Source organism: Muntiacus reevesi, chromosome 15 (assembly GCF_963930625.1).
Source record: "Muntiacus reevesi chromosome 15, mMunRee1.1, whole genome shotgun sequence".
Taxonomy (NCBI): domain Eukaryota; kingdom Metazoa; phylum Chordata; class Mammalia; order Artiodactyla; family Cervidae; genus Muntiacus; species Muntiacus reevesi.
The window spans coordinates 37,873,860-37,891,943 of record NC_089263.1 but is presented as its reverse complement, the minus strand read 5'-3'; the positions used below and the strand labels follow the sequence as shown (position 1 = coordinate 37,891,943).

Genomic DNA, 18,084 nt, shown 5'->3' with positions numbered 1-18,084 from the left:
CAGCTTCAACATCAGTCCCTCCAATGAACACCCAGGACTGATCTCCTTTAGGATGGACTGGTTGGATCTCCTTGCAGTCCAAGGGACTCTCAAGAGTCTCCTCCAACACCACAGTTCAAAAGCATCAATTCTTCTGCGCTCAGCTTTCTTTATAGTCCAAACTCTCACATCCATACATGACCACTGGAAAAAACCATAGCTTTGACTAGATGGACCTTTGTTGACAAAGTAATGTCTCTGCTTTTTAATATGCTGTCTGGGTTGGTCATAACTTTCCTTCCAAAGAGCAAGTGCCTTTTAATTTCATGACTGCAGTCACCATGTGCAGTGATTTTGGAGCCCCCAAAAATAAAGTCAGCACTGTTTCCACTGTTTCCCCATCTATTTGCCATGAAGTGATGGGACCGGATGCCATGATCTTAGTTTTATGAATGTTGATCATAAGCTGAATTAATTTCATTCTATATGTTATTTCATGGACTTTTTTCCTCAGTATTTTTTTTTTTTTTTTGCAACTCTCAGGTAAGGATGCACGTTACAATGTGCTTATCACTCAGTCATGTCCAAGTTTTGCGACCCCATTGACTGTAGCTCCCGCCAGGCTCCTCTTTCTATGGGATTCTCCAGGCAAGAATACTAGAATGGGTTGTCATGCCCTCCTCCAGCGAATCTTCCAAACTAGAGACTACCCAGGTCTCCTGCGCTGGAGGCAGATTCTTTACCGTCTGAGCCACCAGGAAAGCCTTTAGTGGTGTGTTATATTTACTTGCAGTGTTTCTTTCTTTCTTTCTTTCTTTTTTTCTGAATCTTTTCCTAGTGATTCATTAAAAATGCAGAAAATTTATAATCGACAAAATTTTAATGGTCAGAGAATATGATGATTATTCAGAGTTCGTATGGTTCAGGTGTCAGATTGTCTGAATCAAGATCCTGTGTCACCTAGGACAGCTCCTTAATTTTTCTGGGACTCAATTTTCTCATCTATAAAGTGGGGATAATAATATCTACTTCATAAAGTCCTTGTGAAAAATTGAATGAGATGATACTTGAAATGTGTTAAGTTTTTCTTCTTCTTATACCTGTTCCAAACTGTCCATGCCAGAAACAGTTAATGCTTCTCTCCAGTTGCCAAAATTACCAGTAAGAGAAATTAACTGAAAATCTTGCAAGATGGGACATTATTTTATTTTATTATGCAAATAAATTTGACCTCCAGGGATTATTTATTTTGCTTCCGAAGCCTAATTTCTTCTGTACTGCTAACCAAACAGTTCATTCCCTTTTGTGCAACAATTTCTAATGAGCCTTAAAAGAAGTACTGATTATCTTAGAGTTTTTGGCTCAATTACCTGTTTCAAATGCTCAATGACTAAGGAAAGCATGTCATTTTCTCCTCTCCTGTACCACGGAGTATAACAATAGACTGTGAATAGAGCAAATCAGAGATACAAATACCAGTATAAGGGGCCCATTGTGTTCAGTGGGTAGCCTTGTCTTATGGTTTTAATTTAGGTCACCTGATTGATTGTGACATCCAGACAGATAGCACATTGTCCTCTCTTGGAATCTCTAAACACTTTAATATTCCTGTTCTTCTCTGTCCATTTTGCTTCCAAACCTTAAATGAAATGGAATTACAGCCTGCACTTTGTTTTCCTGTGCTAAGTGATTATCTCTGCAGTGCAATTTTGTGATTAGGCAAGATGGCATGCATACACTCAGCTAATGCTGATTTCCCCCAGGGTGCAGAAACAGGTAAATTCATAATGAATTGATGTTGTGCTTTGATTTCAAATGCATGTGAAACCTCACCATACTTGGTAGTTTTATTTTAAAAATGTATTTAATTATTCTAAAATTAAAATTGAACTTTAGAAAATGGCATTTAAACATAAGTCAAGGGTGCTAACTGCTTATGAATGTTAATCCCCTTCAAAAAGTGAAAAAACAAATGTACCTGACATAAATTGGGTTGGGGGTGTCTTTGAAAATCTTTTTAATTATTTATATTCTTTCTGATTAATTCAAAAAATCTGAATGCAGCTAGGTATTAGTATTGTCAGGTACTAAGTTTTCTTATTTTGAAAACTACCGTAATTATTTAACTAATTGCTATCATGGCATTGCCACAGTTGTTTGGGGGTCATTCAGTGGGATTAGGGGGTGGAGGGAGAGGCAGGGGAGAAGTTAGGAGTTAATGGTTGGCACAAAATATTTTCTTTAGCTATTTTCTTTGATGTTTTAAAAACAATTTTTGTCCATGATGGTGAGAGACCAATTTTAAGGAGGATTTAGCATTTACAAAATTAGACACATTTTGACCAGATTATAAAAGCAAATTGATTGGTACTCAAACCATACCTTTTTACTGATTTACTTAGAATAAGCATTGACCATAATATTGTGAAACTTGAAGTGAGAAACATAATAATGCAATTTCTCAATCTTATTTCAGTTGAAATTCTTTTTGTAAGAAGTATTAACATTAATCAGAACTCCTTGTAGGTAATGCTAGAGCAGGTTACTTGGCTACAATTCTTTGATTAGCTCCTTCTTCCCACACTTTAATCTCTTAGTGTAGTGTCCAGTATGCAGTAAGAGTACAATAAACCTTAACCGTATTATCATTCTCATTATCTTTCCATTGAGTAAAAATTGTACCTTTAATAAGTTGATATTTTATTTCCAATAATAAAGCACATTAATTTGGAATAAAGTACTTTTATTCAAGATTCAAGGGAAAACCTACCCATTAAAATTTTCCATCTCCTTTTATGGTCCAATTATATGTCCGGTGAACCATCAGTAATCTTTCTGATTGAAGTGTTTCACTTTCCTGCATGTTCTATTTTCATTTGCCCTGAGGGATATGATACTCTCAAAGCTGTCCTCCTAGTTTTGGACACTTATCTAGCAGGGCTGAGTTGCCTACAGCTTCAGCATTCACTCTGTCACACTTTGCATACTTAGCAAGGCACGCACTTCGTAAGTATTCTCCACAGGCGATTCGTTGCCCGATACCTGCTGTCCAAGGCACCAGCAGGAAAATTGCAGATGTTTATTTCTCGCACAGTGGGGCTGTTGGGTATAACTCTTGAGGCAGAGTTAGGAAAGATAAGATATAACACAAAAATGATGAAAAGGAGCCTGGGTTGGAGACAAAACACTTGTGGGTTGTAGTCTTAGTCCTATTTAGTAACTTAGGCCAAACTGTAGCTTCTTTGAACCTTAAAAAGTTACTTTAAGTGATTTAAAAGTTATTATGGAGTTTTAAAAATTTCTTTTTATCTGTCTTCTGCTGGTCTGGTAGGCTCTGTAAATATGTCTTACTTATCTTTATATTTTTAAACTGGATTGGTGCCATTGACAGACAACATGGAAAAGGTGTTTAATAAGTGTTGAAAAAGCGAGGCAAGAAGACCAACAGGAGGAAGAGAAGGGAAGGCAGAATAGAATGATCTATGTAAGACCTCAGTTTCCCACAAAATTCTCTTTGCATAAAACCTTATGAAATTAAGTGCACCTGGTCCTCTTCTAAGATGAATGGAAGTTTATACTTCAGGGGTTAAGAGAGGTCACCATCAGTCAGACCTTTCTTTTTATGTGTGGGAAATGGAGGCTCCTGACGATTAAGTGAGGTGTCACTCGGGTAATGGCAAAGCCTCCCCTAGCTCTTCTCCGTCTATGGTCAGCTCTTCCTGGGCTGTACTTGGCAGCCTCGGGATCAGGCTATGTGTGCAGATAGGTCTAGAAAATACAGCCCCACTCATTAGAATTTGGGAGAAAGGGGTGGCCTTTCACTTTGTATTCTCTGTACCTTTCTATTTCTTGATTTAAGCAACACCAAAAGAAACATAAACTATTTTTAAAACACAATTTAAAAATCCTATGGAAAAGTATAATTAAAAAATGATGAATTTCAATACTCTATATGAACATCATATAGAATAAATAACAATTAGCAATAATAAAAATACCCTATAGCATGAATATGATTTACTAAAGTATGTTTTTCAAAGTGGACTGAAGTTCAGCAGTGTATATATTAAATCCTTCTGTTTGGCATATTGGTGAAGAGGCTGCTTGTTAATTTTAGGTCAGGATTTATATTGCATTAGAGTTCAAACAACTTTATCTCCCCAAAAGAGGCCGCTTAGATTTCTTGTGTTCTACTTGGACCCCACCCTTCTACTGTACCGCTCTTCAAGGTCATATTCAAGTACACTTTCTTCTGATCTGTCTAAATAAAATTCATCAAGAGTTTCTTTTCCTTTACTATTTCTGAATACTTGGGTTCATTTAAAGTAAGAGAAGAAAGCAAAGTATTTTTAAGTAACATCCCCTATCTATAAATCTAGTTGACTTATCCGTTCATTCATTCTTCTAGTGTTTTGGCTATTTTTTAAACTTATTTTATGTTGGAGTGTAGCTGATTAACAGTGTTGTGATAGTTTCAGGTAGAAAGTAAACAGACTCAGCCACACGTATACAAGTATCCGTTTGGCTGTTTTTGAAGTGCTCTGAGACCTTCAGAAGCAGGAAGACAAGAAAGAGGTTCCTGTGCCACCACTTGTAAAGCTGTGGTTGGGAAGAATGGAGTAGAATGGCTAAAAGTCAAGCAGTGTTGCATCTTTCCTAACTTCGCTGAGAGTTATATACACACTTGCATAGTAATTATCATACATACAAATTATCTACAGATGAGGGTGTTCATTCAACTTATTTTTCAATGTTTTTTTATTTTTACAGCTTCCGCCACCTTTGAAGACTTTCAGATTCGCCCCCACACTCTCTTTGTTCATTCGTACAGAGCTCCAGCTTTCTGTGATCACTGTGGAGAAATGTTGTGGGGGCTGGTGCGTCAAGGCCTCAAATGCGAAGGTAAAGTTATTCCCCTTCCTAGCCCAATGGAACACGTGCTGGGGTTACCTGCTTGTGTTGTGACCTTTTCTGCCATTTCTTCTTTCCCTCAGGTATCTTCCATGATCTGGGGAGTGCATGGATTCTATTCTGTTCATTTCCTGTCTTCAACATACTAACTCTGATCTGGGAAACCAGATTCTCCTATCTTTTCCCCTGTATTGTGTGGATATGTTTCTCTCTTATAAACTGTCGGTCAGAGTAAACATTACAATTTGTATCTTAAGCTAGAACTTGGAATGATAAGCATTCAGTAAATGTTTGTTGAAATGAGCTAAGATTCAGAAGTTTAATCAAACCATCGAAGATCACTCAGCTGTCAAGTGACCGGCTGGAACATGTACCAATCTTTCCACACCAAGATCATAGTTGTGTCATCTTCTATGGACAGAACTCCTTGAACTGCTCAATTCGATTTCTAGAACACCATGATGTATTCTTAAAAACAAACCAGATTATACCCTGATCTTACTATTTAAGAGGTGGAGTAGGGAGGGATAGAGCTGTTTGAACGTTGACCAAAAAACCCAAGCTTTCATGATGAATCCTACAAATCAGGGAACCATCATTTCTGAATTTTTGTTTGTAAAAAGGTAGAAGAAAGTCTACCTAAAGAGTAGTTGTATGAAAATGTGTCTACTTTGTGACACATGGGAAAATTTTGAGGTAAGATTACAATGTGAGAACTATGAGCAGTAGAAATGTTAAGAGAAAAACAGTGCTTTCCTAATGATTTACCTGTGGAAACTAGCATGTGAAATATTTTACATATTTTCCTAATGATTCTACAAGGTATTTGTTATCCCCATTTTACCAACAGAAAAACTGAGGTGAAGTAAATTGTCCAAGGCCAGGTAGACAAACAAGTTTTGTGGAATCTTGATTCAATCAGTATAGTTCAGAAGTTGTGAAACATTATGATTAATTTTCCCTCACGATAGAACTTATAGCAGCTAAAAATAGGTCATCTCTTTGGAGTTTTGTTGCTGGATCCCTCAAAGACCAAGCCGTTTATGTTAGAAAACATGTTTAAAACTGATAACCAGCCTGGTTGCTGAGTTCATCCAATAACACCAGATTTCAAAACCCCGCTTATTGACATATTGGGATGATTAAGTGCAGAAAAAGCTTAAGAGAAAATTTAAATTTTCAAACAGCCTGAAGAAAAATGGAAGCAGTACTATTTCTCAAAATTCATAATTTATACCATATACTGGAGTAGCTTTTAATTTATCATTGAACAAAAGTCGTTTTTGCTTTCTCCTTCTAGGATGTGGGCTGAATTACCACAAGAGGTGTGCATTTAAAATCCCCAACAACTGCAGTGGCGTGAGGCGGAGAAGGCTCTCGAATGTCTCCCTCACCGGGCTCACCACTGTGCGCACAGCGTCTGCCGAGCTCTCCACCAGTGCCCCCGACGAGCCCCTTCTGGTATGGCCTCTTTGTTGCTCCGTTTCCCAGCTTACATGAGAAATTGGATGGGGTGGTAACAGCGTCAGTCCCAGACCGTGGCCTGGGAGGAGAACACAGCCAGGGTGTCGACGACTGTTTCTTCGGGCCCGTGCTGCGGCTTGGTCAGTGCCTCAGCAAACACCCAGCGGCTTTAAGTGTGCCCTCATCTGTGAGCTGAGAGCAGGTTTAAATCCGTGAGGTGTCATCGTGGCCATGGAGCCAGAGCAGCGCAGGCTAATGTGTGAATGTCGCAAAACATAGAAACCAGAGATAAAAGATGTTCTTCTCTGAAGATCATTAGAGTACTTTGTGGTACAGCTGGCTGTTTATCGTGGGAGAAAATGTGCAATTTTCTCTTATGAAAAGATGAAGGTATTTACTTCTTTGGCATTAATGGCATATGTGCCGATGTATTGTCACAGTGACATTGATTGACAAATGTCATGAGAAAAACAGCAGGTAGTACTTTAGATATTTCCATATATATCTGTGGATATGACTTAAATATTTTCTTCAAGAATGTTAAATTTGGATTTTTGAGACACTCAAAGCAAAGCAAAAATTGTGATAATTATGTGCAGTGTTTAAGAACTTTTTTTTCTGAAATAAGCTAATGGTGTGAGCTTAGAAATCCTACGTTTACTTGCTCTGACAGTAGGTATCACAAAAAACATTTTATAATCTAATTATTGTAAATATCAGTTAAAGAGAAAGATAAAAATTATGAAACATTTAGGTTAAATAAATCCCTGGAGTGGAGAGGGGTAATATATTTTGAAGCCATCTCTATAAAGATCATATTAATTTATTGTTTGGAAACTATTTTATTGTGATCTTTATATCACTTAAATTTTGTTACAGCATAAACCAGATATCTAAGTCAAATGAATGCTTATTTTGATAAATAGGCAAAGTCCATACTCTGTTACTATGACTTTTTCGGGAGGAGTTTCTTGTATTTTCATGAAGTGAACCTGTTTGGGTAAGGCAGGCAGTAAAGCCCATCAGTAGCTAGTAGAATATATTATATTTTGGTGACTGTTCAGAATACATGTGTGTGATATATATTATTCTAGAAAGTTGTATTAGAACTAATGATACTCTTTCTGAAAGGTGCTTAAGTCAAATTCTATTTACTTTTTCAAATAATTCGCATTTTATCTTTCTAATTCTGAAGTTCTTGATTTTGTTTGAATTTTTGTAAGTATTGATTTTGTAAGTTAGCAGTTATTCTTGCTTTTAAATATGAGAATCATACTATTTACAGGATAGATGCTTTTAAACAAGTTTAAGAAACAGAATTGTAAATCAGTTTGTATTGTTTTGAGTTTTACCAGGAAAATATTTTTAAAAATTAGTTAACATTTCATAAGGTTAAACTCTAAAGTTTTTCATCATTAGAATAGACTAGAATCTAGATAATTAATGCTGAATATTTTTCTTTTAAAGCAATCTCAGTTTTTAATAATATATGCATATATGCACATATATAAATGTGTATATATACTTCCAAACATCATATATATATCAATTAGAGTTTATAAATATGAATTAAATTATTACATGCTTGCATATATATAATTTATATACAAATTTAATTTAGATTACCAAAGTCTTTAAGCAGGTTTTTGTGTTTTTCACCCAGATCATTTAATTGCTTTAATTGCTTTATTTAATCAAATTACTTAATTATTTAATTATCCAAATTACTTGATTATAAACTATATTGTACACCAGGTGTCAGATTCATTAGTGATTTATTACTGAATGAAAATTTTATAATAAATGCTTAAAAATATGTTTGAAAAATACATTTTAAAAATGGGATTTTCAGCTATATTTGCCATGAATGCTTATAAAAGTTTGATCTAATAAGATATTTATGAGGTGGGAAAATTTGGGGCCACAAGATACTTTGAAAAGTATTATATAAACTTTCATAACCTTGTGTAAAATGCTTTTCAGGTAATCTTTAAGTGAAAAATGCCTTTGGAAATAGTGTTTGTGACATAGTGGCTTCAAATGTGTGTTTTACGTTCATTGCAGCCCTTGATGTCCCTGGGGGGTGCCTGTGTGTCTCTTTTTGCACACTTGGAGTACAGCAAATATGTCTGTTTTCATCACTGGACAAAACACATAAGACCCGTAACTGTAGTTTAAAAGTTATAGTGAATGCCTACACAAAGATAATATTATGGTAATGATTTAAAATATTTTAGTCCCATATACAGTAAAGAATATTTTCCACTTCTGAAAAGAATAATGGCCTGTATAAAGGTGGCATTGCTGACTAATGCCACTAGACCACCCATGTTGCATGTCTGCCATCAATACAGATTTTCTCCCAAATGTAAGAAAATGGCTTTCTCTTCCACACTTGATTCCTTGTTTTTAACTTAAAAATCATCGTTTCACATACAGATTAAAATATTGCTAATCCTATTAATTTACCCATTTATGGCAAGTTTGTTGAACTTGGATTTCTGCAGTGCTGCTAAAATAGAAAGAAAAGTATAACACCATAGATCTTGTGACAAACTTTATCTGTCATCAACTTTGACAGTAAACTGTATCCAGTATTCCAGCCATGATGTAGTCCATTTTTAAGAAAATCCAAAATGTAGACAATTAATGGCTTAATATCTCTGCAAGAGTGTATATCTTTTTGTACATCATCACTTGTGTTATAAGGAAACAAGAAAAACTCAGTAGGTACTTAAGGAGGGTATACTAATATGTTTTTCATTATGTATAAGTAAACTTATTAAGACTAAATCAGTTTTATAAACTTTTAGACAGTTGCAGAAGGGAAGTCAAGATTCAGTCAGTTCAGTCACTCAGTCATGTTCAACTCTTTGCAACCCCATGGACTGCAGCACTCCAGGCTTCCCTGTCCATCACCAACTCCTGGAGCCTACTCAAACTCATGTGCATTGCGTTGGTGATACCATCCAGCCATCTCATCCTCTGTCGTCCCCTTCTCCTCCTGCCTTCAATCTTTCCCAGCATCAGGGTCTTTTCAAATGAGTCAGCTCTTTGGATCACGTGGCCAAAGTATTGGAGTTTCAGCTTCAACATCAGTCCTTCCAGTGAATACTCAGGACTGATCTCCTTTAGGATGGACTGGATGGATCTCCTTGCAGTCCAAGGAATTCTCAAGAGTCTTCTCCAACGCTACAGTTCAAAAGCATCAATTCTTTGGCACTCAGCTTTCTTTATAGTCCAACTCTTACATCCATACATGACCACTGGATAAACCATAGCCTTGGCTAGACAGACCTTTGTTGGCAAAGTAATATCTCTGCTCTTTAATATGCTGTCTAGGTTGGTCATAGCTTTTCTTCCAAGGAGCAAGTGTTTTTGAATTTCATGGCTCAGTCACCATCTGCAGTGAGTTTGGAGCCCCCCAAAATAGTCTCTCACTGTTTCTGTTGTTGCCCCTTGTATTTGCCATAAAGTGATGGGACCCGATGCCATGATCTTAGTTTTCTGAATGTTCAGCTTTAAGCCAACTTTTTCACTCTCCTCTTTCACTTTCATCAAGAGGCTGTTTAGTTCTTCTTCACTTTCTGCCATAAGGGTGGTGTCATTTCATATCTGTCTGAGATTATTGATATTTCTCCTGGAAATCTTGATTCCAGCTTAAATGATCTAATAAGTTTATTTGTGACTTACACATCATTTTTTTTTTAAAAAATGCAGATGTTTGTGTGGTATTAAGGAAAAGTTAAAGAAAGTCATTTATTTGAAATCATGTTATGCAAGGCTTAGACTTAGGCAAAAAGTTAATAATTTACTCCAGAAGTTTTGCTCCTAGCTATGAAGAAGCTTGTATCAATCGACTCTCCTATAAGGGGCAATTGTAAAAGCTGAATAAAGTATAACAGAACATAACCAAACAATATTTAAAGGTACCCAAGAACAACCAGGACAGTTAGGATTTGAGGGACCAACACACCAGACAGCCCCCCAAGCAAAGAAGTACCTGGTTCAGAATGTCAGTAGTGTGGAGTCTGAGAACCCCTCATGTAGAACAAAGCTGGAGAATTCCCAAACATACCACCATAAAGTCACAGTTAAAGCAATGTGGTGTTACACAAGATTGAGTATAAAGACAATGTGGTGTTACCCAGGAACAGAAAAATATTAATAAACCAATGAAACAGAACAGGAGGAGTCCAGAAACTATGTGCGTGTACAGACCAACTGATTTTTGACACTTATACCACTGCTGTGAGAAAAAGATTTTTTTCCAACAAGTATTTCTGTTTATGTATGTGGAAAATATGAATCATGACCTTACCATATACCACATGAAAATAACTTCTAGGCAGATTAGAAGCTTCTAGGAAAGAACAGAAGAATATCTACAATAACTTGAGTCATGAGAAACTTTTAAAAATAGGACTCAAATCACAGATGACAAAGGTAAAAATCTGATAAATTGGGCACCATTAAAACTAACAAATTGTTTTCAGTGAAATATACCATTGAAAATGTGGAAAAGCAGGTCATAGAATAAAAGAAGACATCTTCAATATATATAGCATGTGTGTATATATCTTGTAAAAGACTCATATCCAAATGTATGAATAACATCTGTGAAACTTTAAAAGACAGACAACCTTATTTAAGATATAAGCAAAGTGCTTAAACAGGACTTTACAAAAGAAGACAGCTGATAAGCGTTGAAAATATATTTTGTATCGTTAGTTATCAAACAGTCTAAAGTTAAATCTACAGTGAAATATCTCTACACCAGGGGTTCTCTGGTAGCTCAGCTGGTAGAGAATCTACCTGCAATGCAGGAAACACTGGTTTGATTCCTAGATTGGGAAGATCCCCTGGAGGAGGGATAGGCTACCCACTCCAGTATTCAAGGGCTTCCCTGGTGGCTCAGACGGCAAAGAATCTGTAAAGAATCCGCCTGCAATGTGGGAGGCCTGGGTTCAGTCCCCGGGTTGAGAAGATCCCCTAGAGGAGAGTATAGCAGCCCTCTCCAGTATTCTTGCCTGGAGAATCCCCACGGACAGAGGAGTCTAGCAATCCAAGGGGTTGCAAAGAGTCAGATGCAACTGACTAAGCACAGTACAGAATACCTATCATTGGGAGAAAGCAAATAGTAACAAGTATTGTTACTGATAGTGACAAGTATTGCTGAAATATTGAACAACTGAAACTCACACACACTACTACTGGAGATATAATTTGGTTTAACAACTTTGGCATTCTGGTTGGCAATTATCTTCTAAAGCTGAATATATACATATCGTGTGACTCAGCAGTTTTACTCCTAGGTATATATTTACCAGAAATGTGTATAGACATACATGGAAAGATATATGCAAGCATTTAGAAATTTTTTTTAGACTTCACCTTTTTAAAGCAGCTTTAGGTTCATGACAAAATCAAAAGGAAGGCATAGAGAGTTCCCGTACACCCCCACATGTTATCATAGCCCCCATACCTCCAAAGCTCCCACACATTATCACCATCATTCAATAGAGTGGTGTTTTTGCTGATACTGATGAACATACATCGATACATCATAATCACACAAAGTTCATGGTTTGCTTTAGTTCACTCATGGTGTTACACATTCTGTGGATCTGGACAATTGTATAATGACATTTACTCATCATCATGGTATCATACAGAATATTTTCACTGCCTTAAAAGTCCTCTTAGCTCTATCTATTCTTCCCTCATCCCCTCCCCGTAACCCCTACAACTAATGATTTTTTTTTTTTTCACTCTCTCTGTGGTTTTGACTTTTTCAGAATGTCATATAGTTGAAATCATACAGTATGTACCCTTTCCAGTTTGGCTTCTTTCACTTAGTAGGACACAGTTAAGTATCCTCTGTCTTTTCATGTCTTGACAGCTCATTTAATTTTAATGTGGATTAAGTTATTATTCCATTGTTGTGCTGTCCACAGTTGTCCCGATTTATCCATTCACCTAACAAAGGACATCTTGGTTGCTTCCACATTTTGGCAGTTATGAATAAGGATACTATAAGCATCGTGTATAGGTTTTTGTGTGAACATAACTTTTCGGCTCTTCTAGGTAAATGTCACAGTGTATTTGCCGGATCATATGGGAAGTTTTGTCAGAAACTGCCAGTCTTCTAGGCAGTTGCACCATTGTGCATTCCCACCAGCAGTGAATGAGAATTTCTATTGCCATACGTTTTTGCCAGCATTTCGTGTCATTGTTCTGGATTTTGCATTCTGAGAGGTGTGTTGTAGTGGTTTCTCATTGTTTTAACTGGCATTTTCTTGATGGTATATTATAATATGAAACTTCATTTCATATGCTTACTTGCCATCTGTATATCTTCTCTGGTGAAGTGTTTATTAAGGTGTTAGACCCATTTTTAAATTAGGTTGTTTGTTTTCTTCTTGTAGAATTTTAAGAGTCCTTTGTATATTTTGGAAAACAGTCTTTGTTAGATGTGTTTTTTTGCTAATATTTTGCAAATGTTTTATCCTAGTCTGTGACTTATCTTTTGATTCTCTTGACATTGTCTTCTGCAGAGCAGAAGTTTTTCATTTTAGTGAAATCGGGCTTATCTTTCATGGATTGTCTCTTTGGTTATGTATTTTAAAAGGCATCACCATATCCAAGGTCACCTAGGTTTTCTTTTATGCTTTCTTCTGTGATTTTTATAGTGTCGTGTTTTACATTTAGGTCTATGATTCATGTAGAATTAAAATAACTAAAATTAATTCACTTCTCATATCCAAGTACTAACCAGGCCCAACCCTGCTTAGCTTGCAAGATCAGACAAGGCTGGACACAGTTTGGGTGGTATGGGCATAGACAAATTAATTCACTTCTTAATTTAAGTTAATTAATTTAATTCATGTAATGTTTGCATCTAAATTCATTTGTTTATATGTGAGTCACCAGTACCATTTATTGAAGAGACCATCTTTTATCCATTTCATTGCCTTTGATCCTTTGTCAAAGGTGAATTGACTGTATATATGGGGACCTGTTCTGGGACTCACTATTCTGATTCATTGATCTCCTTGTCATTCTTACACTGCACTGTTTTGATTATTATAACTTTATAGTAACTCTTGAAGTTGAATAGTATCTGTCCTTTAACTTTATTCTTCTCTTCAGTATGGCATTGGCTATACTGTGTCTTTTGCCTCTCCATATAAGATGTAGAATCACTTTCTTAATATTCATAAAATAATTAGCTGCAATTTTGATTGGGATTGCATTGACTTTGTTGAAGTTGAGAATTACTGAAAAATTGAGCGTATTGAGTCTTCCTAAATGTGAATGTGGGATATCTCTATTAATTTAGCTCTTTGATGTCACTCATCAAAGTTTTGTATTTTTCCTCTTATAAATCTTATTCATATTTTTTACATGGATACCTAACTATTTCATCTTGTGGGGCAGGGGAGTGGTGTCAGTGTGAATCCTATTGTTACAAGTGTGTTTTTTAGCATTTTCATTGATGATAGCTAAAAGCTAGAAACACATAAATAATGATAAAGTCATGCAATGGAATAGTAGCATATAGCAATACAGCAATAAAATTGAGGAACTTTTCATTCCTTCAACAACATAAATGAATCTCAAAAAATAATATTTAGGAGAAAAAATGGACACAAAGTTTATATGCTTATGAATCTAGTGTCTGAAGTTCTGATCAATAAGCTAAGAGGGAGCAGGAGAGAACCATTCCGGATGCTGGAAATATTCTATATCTTGATCTGGGTAGTGGTCCATGCTTTTATGTTCATCAAGAAGTACACCTAGAATTTTCTGTACTTTATGCCATAAAAATTGTACCTCAGTAAAGATATTTTAAAATGACAATAGCAAGTGCATATCCTAATACAAGTCACAAAGTCATTATGATTCTTCATCCCAAATCATGTGAGAAAAGAATGAAATATTATATCAGAATAATTAATAATTAAATTTAATTCTGAGACTCCAGTCAGTCAATTTAAAGTTATAGAAATTGCATTATTCAGTAACAGGAAACATAAATTCTCTGAGTGCTAAATGAAAGTAATATGCCACAACATCCTAATATATATAGTATTCATTTACATGTAAACATTTTCTACAGTAGCCTTCACCACAGATATAAAACTGTTACTCATATGATCTTCCTTCAAGGAGGAAACAAAAATAAAAACAAAGCCCTAGTAGAATATTCCAACCACCTCCTGAAAAAACAGGTGGTTCTCTTTTTCTTGGTGACCTATGGACATTTCTGGTGATTCTAATTCGATAGCAAGGGAAAAATACACAGGTGTGTGATTCCCAAAATGTTTTCTTTAAGATAATGATGCTATAAAATATTATCCAAAAACTCATTCTCCTAGTCAGATAAGATTAGGAAATGCTTCTTTGTCCATCCAAGTACTGGACATCACAGTATTCAATGAGCATAGTTATGGTTCACAGAAGTCTTACAACAATGAAATCAGTGCTCCTAAACTGACTCAAATATGGAATCCCCTTTTCTCACAAAACCAGGAAATACCTAATGGGAAAAAAATAGTCTTTTAGAAATGGTAACTTAAAGGAATAAGTAAATGCATGTTGCCTAGACCATCTTCAAGTATCGAGCACTGAACCAGCACTAAGCTAGACTTGAATTCTGATGATAGCCCAGAATAAAGACATTCAGAGCTATACTGGAAGAAAATTCTGTGCTTTGGATATGAGATATTTTGATGACAAGGATCTTATCTTATTTTAGAAATTGAGGAAGTTTGATTGACTTCTCCCAAAGAGAAAGTTTTGCCTCTGTATGAAAATGTTCCATAAAAGTACATTGAAACAGAGTTATATAATTTCTCCTCCAAAATCAAGTTTGGATCTGGCCAAATGAGCCATTGTTGTCCCTGAGTTCTGCTCATGCTTTGTTAATCCAGTAATCTAACACAGGTATTGCTGAGTAACAGTTAATCTTAGCAGAACCTCAGTGTAATGTACATCACTTTCCAAAGTCTCTGACAAAATGGTTTAGCAGTAGATTGCAACTTAAGATACTTAGGGATTGAGAGAAAAAATACTGGGATTTTTCTCAAAGTGTAATGGTTTATTCAATACTGATTTCAAAACACAGTCATGCATTTTTTTGTTTAAGAGAGTCAACTATTTTTAGTTTAGATTTGATTTCTAGTTATCAAATAGAGGTGACCCTCAGAGCTTGAGGAAACAGAGGTGAAAAAAAGCATATTCAGCATAAATTACCAGATACTTGTTTACTTAACCAAAATGTTTTTTTCATTGATATTCCTCCTCTTAAAAAATTTTTAATAACCTTTCAACTTTTGAATTATATTTCAAACTTGAATGAAATCAGACAGGAAAGCAATGCTATGCATCAAAGACTCTAAAATGAGCAAAGAATATACCACAGACATATTTCTCTCATTAAAACTCTAAGCCTATATTGGACTTTAAAGGTTTATACAGTACTGACTGATACTGATTATTCATCAGCTTATTCCTGTCTGAAGGCAGATAACAACTATCTCACGTTTGATTACTTTGATGACCTTTTCCTTTCTTTTCCCATTGAGAGGATGAATTATTGTGAAGAAAAATCTCATCTTTCACTTAAAGGTCAAAATGCTTCGTTCTGTCTCTGATTTATTTTCAACAAGGTGAATGAACTGTCTCTCATCACTGACACTGAGAAGTAGATATTTTTTCCCCCTCTACCAGCTCAAAACTATAAACTCTGTTTTTGCAATCTTAACTTAACGTCTCTAGTCCCATTTAAATATTAAAAAGTAATTTCTAACCCAGATGTTTCTGTTCTACAAAGACTGATTAGTATCACATTTTGCTTTTTGTTGAAAACAGATCTATTATTTGCTAATAATATTGTTGAGCAACCTGCATTGCTTTATTCTAATAACATGGTTCTCTTATTTTTTCCTTCCTTTATTCTGCACCGTTGTCTGCTTTTTGCTCTTTACAACTTCATGTTTCAGTCTCCTGTGAGTCCTGGCTTTGAGGTAGGTACTATCTCTACTTAGAAATGTGCTTCCCTATCTTTTTGTAAACCAGCATTATAATATTAAGTTAACATCAGACAGTTATCTGTTTTGATTCTGTAAGAATACTCAGGTCAGAGTTTTAGCTCAGAATCCAACCTGTTGAACTGCAGAAAGCCCACGGGTGGTTTTGGTGGTGGTTTTCTTTTCCTGATGTTATTGTTCAAGTTTTCGCAGTCTTCGGTAAGACAAAGAGCAGTGCATGCTTTAGACTAATAGATGGTTCGTTAGATTAAATTTTGCCCTTAGATTCCTTGATTCCATAATATTGCTGTCTTTTCTGTGAGACTGAGCAGACCAGTTGAAGAGAGTATAGAACACAGAAGAGAACAGAACCCTGCTGGCACATTTACCGAAATGCACACGTGTTAGAACTGTATGCCGGTGCTGGTACCACAGAACTATGCTAAGTGAGGTCATTATCCTGATATCCACCAGTTTTGGTTGGCACAGTAAGGCACAGAGCAACCACTGTCTGAAAATGACTATAACTTTTCAGAAAAGGAGCTTTTTCTTAATGTATCATCACAGTCAATTTATAGTCTAATCACAGTCTATTTAGAAAGGATGGTATGCAACTGTATGCATTAAGGTCTCAATCCAAGAAGAAATTATATATGGAAAAGAAGCTCATTTCTTTCATAAAGGTTTTAAGAAATACCCCCTCAGAAATTGACTTTGTATCCATCTTAGGCAATTAATGACCTAAACATTGGGGAGAAGTCAAGTGTTAAAGCAGGATATACAACAGTGCTCTTATTGTGATAACTTGTTTTGACCAGTTGACTTGTTAATGTTTCATTTTTCTTTTCTGTACTTCTGGTGAATTGAGGGTTGACATATTATTATTTTCCTTCACGAGACTATAAATGTCAAATACCCTTATCAGTGTCCATTCTAAAATGGTCTTGTTAAGGTAACTCTAACAAAGGACGCTGATGAAAACACAACCAGAACATGTTCTGGGTTAAATAAAATTGAGAAGTCAAGATAGCTTGATTCATAAGATGTAAAATGAAGAGATCTACTTCAGTAATAGTAAATTCCCATGTTTGAAAAATCAATCTAGTTCAAAATGTGCCCTACTTAGAAAAGTCCAGAGTAAATGCTAGGTCAGTGATATTCTTATAAGTTTAAATTTTGTAATTTGCAGTGCCTTCCAGACATAATTTTAAATGTGGAGTAGTATCTTTCCCTTCAAATTATCGTTTGGAAATAAAGCCAAACAAGGATAGGAAACATTTTTCCCTTCACCCTCCTGCACTGAACTCAGAGCAGATTGTATAAAAGAGGACTGAAGAGTAGCTGGCTTTTCTATGCAAGTTGTACAGTTTACAGGCAGCTAGGCCTTCATGGATTAGCTCCCGAGGGAAACAAAATGCAAACAAAAAGTTTCTGTAGAAGCTCCTGGTATTACATTGCAATAGCATATTAATTAATCTATTGATTAGATTGGTTCCTTTTTAAAAAACAACACTGAAATAGGTGTCCTTGTCTGTATTTTTTGCACATTTGTAAACTTACTAGAGGTTTAATTATAGGTTTATCAGTAAGTATTTATTGAATGACTCCAGTAGGTTATATCCTTAGAAGCCAAGTAGACTAAACAATATATGCATTTTGTGGCCAACTAGTTCTTCAAAAGGTTGTAAAAGTTTAA

General features: G+C 35.6%; 1 protein-coding gene across 2 annotated transcripts in view; it reads left to right on the top strand.

Moving 5' to 3' along the window:
• Nucleotides 1–18,084, top strand: part of PRKD1 (protein kinase D1) — a 335,480-nt gene that overhangs the window by 247,129 nt on the left and 70,267 nt on the right. Inside the window, exons 3-5 of one of the 2 annotated variants that reach the window (XM_065906136.1) lie at nucleotides 4,750–4,881; nucleotides 6,191–6,351; nucleotides 16,362–16,385. In XM_065906136.1, the coding sequence (XP_065762208.1) occupies nucleotides 4,750–4,881; nucleotides 6,191–6,351; nucleotides 16,362–16,385 (317 nt within the window). The remainder of the gene's footprint in view (nucleotides 1–4,749; nucleotides 4,882–6,190; nucleotides 6,352–16,361; nucleotides 16,386–18,084) is intronic. The other variant, XM_065906137.1, reaches the window with a different exon arrangement.